The following is an 8,126-nucleotide window of genomic DNA, read 5'->3' as shown; positions in this document are numbered from 1 at the left end:
TCTTTTGTGTCTGTGATACTTCATTGCATTGTGACAGATGCATTACATTGTAATGTTATTTCATTTTTGTGCTAAAATTTCCCCCATTTAATTCATGAAATCCTCAAGAAGAGCCGGGGATGACAGTGTCTGTGGTCTGTCTTCATAGCCCTGGCGCAGAGTTGTGCTAGGTCAGTGTTTTGTGTGAGTAAGAATTTTTTTCCATTTCTTTTGCAGGCAGGGAGCATTAAACGGGACATGACCTTCACATTTCAGTCAGAGGACTTAAAACGTGACTCCAGTAAAAAATTGTCTCAACAACACTTGTTCTCCTTGGCCATGGAGGAAGATGTAAAAACAGCAGACACCAAAAAACCCAACCGAGTCCTTGACCATGAAAAAGAAAATACTCGCTCTGTCTGTCTTCTTGAGCAAAAACGAAAAGTTGTTTCTTCAAATATCGATGTTCCTCCAGCAAGGTAAGAGAAAATTCGACCATACATGGGTCTGTTCCTATAAGTGGGTGGAAAGCATGCAAAATCACCGCCATATCTATATCTCTCTTTAGAATATAGACTGAGAAGAGTTTTCTGCCAAGAAGTTTTCTGTTGCTTGTGTGAAACAGAGTAGGTGGCCCTGCTTTTCAGAACTGACTTTGAGGCTGCTGTAGTTCTATCTTCTGTAATGCTAGGACATAATGTCTTATTAGCTTTAAATAAATGAATAATAAAGAGAAAAATATTTAAAAATATGGGAGAAGCATGAAATTTAGAACTGAACAACTGAACATAGACACTTAAATACAAGTATATTCAGGTCATTCTGTCAGGACTTGGAAAATATGGTCCGTGAGCCAAATTTGCTCTTTGGTCTGTTTTTATATGGCCTGTGAACTAAGAATATCTTTAGATTCCTGAAGGATTTTTTTTTTTTTTTTTTTAATGAAAAAATATGCCACACAGACTACAGGTAGCCTGTTGCTTCCAGTTGCCACTGAGATGACGTCAACTCATAGCAATTTTATATATAAAAGATGAAAGCGTTGCTTGGTCCTGTACCATCTTGATGATTATTGATTGTTACAGTCCATTGTACGATCATCGTATCATTCCATCTCATTGAGGGTTTCGTTTGTTGTCACTGACCCTTCCTTTACCAAGCATGATGTCCTTTTCTAGCAATGATCTTTCCTAGATCCATGTCCAAAGTATGCTAAGGAGCATTCTGTAGGCATTTCTTCCAAGGCTGATATGTTTGTTCCTCAGGAAATCCATTGCATATTCAATACCCTTTGCTAACACCAAACAAAATTCAAATCCTTCAGTTTTTATTTTATCTTTGTTGAAGCAATTGAAAATATCATGACTTGAATCTAGCACACCTTAGTCATTTAAGTGACATCTTTGATTCGTAAAAGCAGTCTTTTGTAGCAGGGTTTCCCAATGCATTAATACACTGTTTTATTTCTTGACCACTGCTTCCATGGGCATTGGTTGTTGACCCAAGTAAGATGGAATTATTAACAGAATCAACTTTATCACCATTTGTCATGATGCTGCTTATTGGAATTGGTGATCTACAGAAAAAAGTACAAAAAGTTTGATGATCCCTGGGTTATACCATGGCAATCCCTTTAAAACCGATCTACCATAGAACTTGGCTAAGGTAGCTTATCTGAAATAATCAACAGATTTATATCACATTAAAATTTTATTTAAATATCATCCAAGTGAGACGATATTGAGCACAATAGCTCTAAACATTGGAATGCTAACCATAAGATTGGTGGTTCAAATCCACTAGCAGCCATGCTACAAAATTAAGATGAGACTTTCTGTTCCCAAAGATTTATGATCTCAGAAACCCTATAAAGAGTCTCTGTAAGTCAGAACCAATGAACAATACTTAACAGCAAGGCAATATTATGGCAGAAGGACAAAACAGTAAAATATGCACACTAGCCATTTCACGTATATTTTTAAACTTTTTATTGTGATTTCACTGAAGTTTTACAGACAAGATCATCAGTTTTACGTTCAACAAATCATATACTTTGTTTTATCCAAATGATTACAACTCTCTCCATGCAACAATAGTTACCATGTTTCCTCCCTGTGGTTCCTGTTTGCATTCCACCCACCTTCCCATCCCTTCTCAACTTTTGTCCTTAGGAAAATGTTGCCGTTTTGATTTTGAATGACTGACCATTCCATGGTCATACCTAACTAGTGTTGTTTTCCCCCATGTACTTATCAACTACTTGACTGAAAATTGGGCCACAAGGGTTAGTTTCTTTCCAGACCTGATGGGTGGTGGCCAAGGGTCATAGTCTCAGGTTTCTCCAGTCTCTTTCTAACCAGTGAGCCTGGTCTTTTTTCTAAAAATAATTTTGAATTTTGTTCCACATATTCTCTCTGTATCTGAGACCCACTAATGTGATCCCTTTCAGAGCAGTTGGTAGTAGTGTTTACTTCCAGCAGGACACCATTTAGTTCTGGTCTCCGAGTTGAAACTGATGTTCACATGTTCCATTAGTCCATTGTACTAATTGACTCCAAGCCTCCTCAGTTCTTACCACTCGTCTTTCTTCTGCACATAGAGAGATCAATAGCCGCACCTTAGAGCATTGCTCATGAGCTTTCAAGATCCCAGCTGCTACTCACCAAAGTAGGATGTAGAGCATTATCTTTGTGGACTAAGTTCTGGCAGTTGAACAGGGTGTCCCTGAGACTATGGTCCTGAGCCCATGCTCAACTACTCATTGCCTATATGTTTGATAATATCTAAACAGATTTAATTATTTTGCCCACTGTATGCTCTATCACATTCATCGTTGTGTTTACAGGAAAGGTAAACTAACTCTCTCACTCTCTCTCTTTCTATCTATCTATCTATCTATCTATCTATCTATCTATCTATCTATCTATCATCTATCTGTATATATTCCATTCTTCCTCCCATATCCATTCAGCCTGTGTCTCTGTCCATGTATCTATTCACAGAGCACTGTTGTTCCAAAGTCGTCTATATATCACCTCTATCCACTTTAGCCCACATACCTGCCTGTGTCTTCACCTATCTTCGTCATTCTTCTGCCACCCTCCTCTTCTTATATATTTCCTTCCCCTTTCTTGTATATTGCCCTCCCCATTACCTGAGCTAACATGTGATGTACCCTCCAGTCAATGAATTACTCTCACTTCCCTCCTACCTCTTGTAACCATCAAAGAATGTTTCTTTTGGTATGGAAACATTTTCTTATGGTTTTACAATAATGGTCTCATACAATATTGTCCTGCAGGTCCATCCATGTTACAGTTTTTTTTTTTTTGCAGATTTATCACTATTCTTCACTGTTGTATAGTATTCCATTGTGTGTATGTACCAAAGTTTGTTTATCTATTTTCCAGTGATGAGCATTTAGACTGTCTCCATCTTTTTCTATTGTGCACATATCTACTATTTCCTGGCTCATATTTCTTTTGTATATAGGTCAAGTAGAGGGATTCCTGGGTCATACGATATTTCTAATTTTCTGAGGAAGTGCCTTCCTGTTTTCCAGACTGGTTGAATCATTTTACAGTTCCACAGAATATAGGAGGGCTCCAGTCTCTCCACACCCTCAACAGCATTTGTTTTTTTCTATTTTTTTGAACTTTGCTGTTAATGCTGGGGTGAGATGATGTCTCATTGTTGGTTTGATTTGCATCTCTCTGGTGTGGCCCTGTGGGTTAATGCACTGGACTGCAAGGTCAGCTTGAACCACAAGGTTGGTGGTTCAAGCTAATAACTTGCTCCTCGGAAACCCCTATACAGGGTCGCTTTGAGTCGGAACCTACTCCACAGCACTTCCCAACAATGGCTAATGAGTCCTGGTGTGGTGCTGTGGGATAAAGCACTGGACTACAAGGTCAGTATGAACTACAAGGTTGGCAGTTCAAACTCACCAGCTGTTCCTGGGAAACCCTATACAGGGTCACTATAAGTCAGCTGGCACTCAACAACAACAACAACAATAATGGCTAATGATAGTGAACCTTTCTTAATGAAATTGTTGGCTGCCTGAATGTCTTCCTTGGTGAAATGTCTGTTTATGTTCTGTGCCCATTTTTAAATTGGGATGTTTGTTGTTTTCGTGGAGAAATGTTGTCATTTTCTATAAATTTTAGAGAGTAGTCCCTTGTCTGGTAAATTATTACAAAAAAAAAAGAAAAATCCCAGTATGCAGGCTGCCTTTTTACACTTTTTGTGAAATCCTTTCATGCATGTTTTTGTTATGAGCCGTGGAGTCGGTTCTGACTCATAGCGACCCTGTACAGGGTTTCCAAGGCTGTAAATCTTTACGGGAGCAGAATGCCTCATCTTTCTCCTGCGGAACCGCTGGTAGTTTCCAACTGCTGACCCTGAGGTTCGCGGCCCGATTCGTAACCACTACGCTACCAGAGCTCATAATACTGTCTAATTTTTAGGAGGTCCCAGTCATCTCTTTTGCCTTCTACTGTGTGTCTTTTGTATTGTATGATATTATATTTGTGCCATGTATGAAAATCTCTAAGTTTGTCTCTGTTTGTTCATTGATAATCTTACAACTCTAGGTTTCACATTTCGGTCTTTAATCCACGTTGAGTTTGTTTTTGTATATGTTGTGAGATAAGGGTCTTATTTCATTTTTCTGAAAATTGTTTTCCAATTTTTGTCAGCACCATTTGTTAAAGAGACTGTCTTCTTCCTGTTTAATGTGTTTTAGCCCTTTGTCAAGGATCAGTTGACTGTATGTGGATGGATTTACTTCTGGGGTCTCATTATTACTCTTTGATTTATGTATTTTTTATTGTACCAGGCTGTTTTGACCACTGTGGCTTTGTAGTAAATTTTTAGATCATGGAGTTAGAGGTCTCCAGCTTTGTGGTTATTTCTTAAGCTGTGCTTTGATTATCCAAGGTACACGTATTTTCTTAATTGTCATTTATCTCAGATAGAATGTAAGCTCCATGCAGGCCAACAGTGTTTGGTATTTTTGTTACTGATGTTAGTTTCTGTCCAAGTTAGTTCTGCTTCATTTTTGGCCTGATGAGAACAGAATGAAGCATTTCACTTGTCAGGAACTAGAGACTCACTGTATATTTCTTAAATAAAGGAAAGAAAAGAAATGCATGAAAGATTGCTGACTTTTAATATCATTACCAACATTTTTATAAGCATGTGTTTATAAACAATTGTTTGAGAGGTACTATTTTTGTTAGAGTGTTTTCTGACAGCAAGCTAGGGGAAATAACAACTGTGGATAAGAACGTATTGTCCTTTTTCCAGCTAGTCATCTTTTATTTTGCCACCAAAAGTTGATTTCTTTCTAAATTATATCAGAAGTATCTTCTTTAGAAAATTGCATACTATTTTATCCTGCTACCAAACTTGTCAGACTCTCTACAATTATAGGCCTTTTTGTTTTCTTTAATCGTCAATGGAATATGTTCATATATTCATAACTTGTGTTTAATGACTTGAAATTATTTGCTCTCCTAATAGTTTTTTTCATGTTAAGTGCATTCTTTAGAAATAGTTCTGAGGTTTTATTCCTGAAATGCTACGAAATGTTTTCTTACACCTGGAACCTAGTAGACACCTCAATACTTATCTACTGTCTGGTTGACTGATAGATCTTAATGACATGCTAACTATTTGGAATAGTTAACAACTCTATACAAAATTGTAGAGAAAACATTAGATTTCACAGTGGCAAGATAGTTTAATGCCATTGCCGTAGGATGTTTTAGATGCCTTTAGTCTTGAATTTCAGGGAGCTTGGTGGCTCCATATGCTAAGCACTGTACTGCAAATCACAAGGTCCCTGATTCGAGCCCACCAGCCACTTCAAAGAAGAACTGTGGCATTCTGCTCCTGCAAAGATTTAAAAAAGCCTCAAAAATCCTATGAGTCGGAATCGACTCTGCTGCACTTAATAATGACAATAACATTCTTTAATGTCAAAATAGTTTCTGGGAGTAATAATCAAAAGGGAGGAAAAAAATGTTTTTGACGTTTCTAACTTTGATATGTAGAGTACCTTTCCATCTTCCCAAATTCTCTGGATATACCATATCTTTATACAAACGGCTCTCACATTGTACATTTTTGCATGCCTTGAAACCCCCTGCACATTGATTTCATAAGCATACTATAGCACTTTTTAAATGCTGCAGACTTCAATTTCAATTTTCTCTGCCCAGTGGATTTAATGTCAAATCTTCATTGGTGCCTGTTGATGTGGAGTTTGTTTGTTAGCAGTAGACCTTTTTCAGCCTACCCTTAACTCTAAAGTAGCCACTCTCCTTGGATTCCTTCCTTCCCTTTGTTGCTCTGCAAATACACATCTTTCTACATAGGAGCAATGTAGACAACAGCCTGCAGAAACAGTCCCCACCAGAGCAGCGGGCCCCAGCTCAGTAGGTGCAGGGGTCTGCACAGCTGGGCTACAGAGGTTGTTCAGGCAGGCAAAGCTGGTGTGCCATCACCACACCCATACTGACTCTGTGGCTGACCGGCCACAGCATTCAGGCTGTTTGAATATCTCCCAGCTGGAACTCTGGGGGCAGGTGTGAGATATAGGTGCAGAACGATCACATAAACCTTGCTTATACAAGACAGGTCTGACTGGCCACTCACGGGCCTCAGGGGCTTGGGCAATGCACACCAAACCCACACTGTCCTACCACCCAGCTTCACAAGGGCGGGACCTGGGCACATCCCTCTGCCTGACTTTCCGCCTATCTGTGTCACAACAACACACAGTTTCAGTTGTGTATTTCCCAGTTACTGGGGCACAAACAAACTTGATCTATGACTTCTTGACCGTGACATAATACCTTTAGTACACAAACATGATCAAAAGTAGTATCTTCACACTATTGAATGAGACCAAAATTCACTTCTGAGAATGTTACAAACCATACACAGGCACTATGCAAGACACTTTTAGCATGATTTCATCATTTCTGCCTGTTAAAGATGTATGCAATGAGCACACTATTTGAAAAAATACAATATTTAAAAGACAAGAATCAAGCCAGTGTTAATGTGGTAGAATGTTAATGTGGAAAAAATAATTAAGTTTTAAATCCATTAATGTTCAGCAAAAGTTCTCACAGGAGCAAAGTATAATTTAGATTTTTTAGGAGTCCTGGTGTGGTACTGTGGGTTATGCGCCAGACTGCAAATCTACTTGAACTGCAAGGTCAGTGGTTCAAACTCACCAGCTGCTCTTTGGAAACCTTTTCCAGAGTCACTATGGGTTAGAACTGATTCGATGGCACTTAACAACAACAACATGTCCATTATGGGAAATATATTTTGGATTCTCCACTAATACACTTTTCATTGCTATAGTAAGAACTCTTTCATCACAAACATGCCAGCAGTTGGTGAAATAAATTTCCCTTTTTTTATAATAAAGTATTCAGAAATCATAGACGATAATGCTCTAGCTCTTCAGGTTTTATTTTTATTTACTGTTAACCAAATTATTTAGTAAATACAAATATTCCACTGTCATCTAAACAGATCAGTATTTTGTTTGAAAAAATGAAACAAAACAAAACAAAAAAAACTCCTTTACCTAACCAGGTAAGAAGAGATAGAACTTTTCTTTTGTTTATTAAGAAGAAATATTGTTGTGGTTAAGTGCCATTGAGTTGTTTCCGACTCCTGTCAAATCTGTATAGGGTTTCCAAGAAGCGGCTGATCCTACAGCGCCATGTTAGAAACATGGCTTCATGTCACAACAGAGACACTGTAGAATAAGAGAATCTCCGCAAGGCAACTTTCACTTTTGCAGAAGGTCTGTCTAGCAAGCACACCAGGAGGGCAGTCCGCTCAGGTTTTATCCTTGACGCGAGTCTAAGGCTGCCTCTCATTCCACTGGCTAGGGCTTCTACCGCAGTCTTATCCTTACCTTTCTTGATTGGCTAATTCAGATTGCTAGGACACACATTCTTCTCCTTACTTGATTGACTATTTCAGATTTCTAGGGGACAAAAAAGAAAAACATGCTCAGTATTTCTCAAGCTGGGGAAACTGAAAAAAAATGTCAAGCCTCGACTTTCGTTATTGAAGGATTATTTGGGCGAATTATTGAATGATGCAGAAAGCAT

At 38.4% G+C, this 8,126-nt stretch overlaps 1 protein-coding gene across 1 annotated transcript in view; it reads left to right on the top strand.

Annotated features, from left to right (window-relative positions):
* The first annotated feature begins 226 nt into the window (after positions 1-226).
* Positions 227-8,126, top strand: part of ZNF704 (zinc finger protein 704) — a 252,151-nt gene continuing 244,251 nt past the window's right edge. The window contains exon 1 of the mRNA XM_006830806.1: positions 227-458. Within this exon, the coding sequence (XP_006830869.1) occupies positions 238-458 (221 nt within the window). The 5' untranslated portion in view covers positions 227-237. The remainder of the gene's footprint in view (positions 459-8,126) is intronic.

This window comes from Chrysochloris asiatica, unplaced genomic scaffold (assembly GCF_000296735.1).
Source record: "Chrysochloris asiatica unplaced genomic scaffold, ChrAsi1.0 scaffold00001, whole genome shotgun sequence".
Classification (NCBI taxonomy): domain Eukaryota; kingdom Metazoa; phylum Chordata; class Mammalia; order Afrosoricida; family Chrysochloridae; genus Chrysochloris; species Chrysochloris asiatica.
The sequence above is the reverse complement of the archived record's forward strand: the minus strand, read 5'-3'. Positions and strand labels throughout refer to the sequence as shown.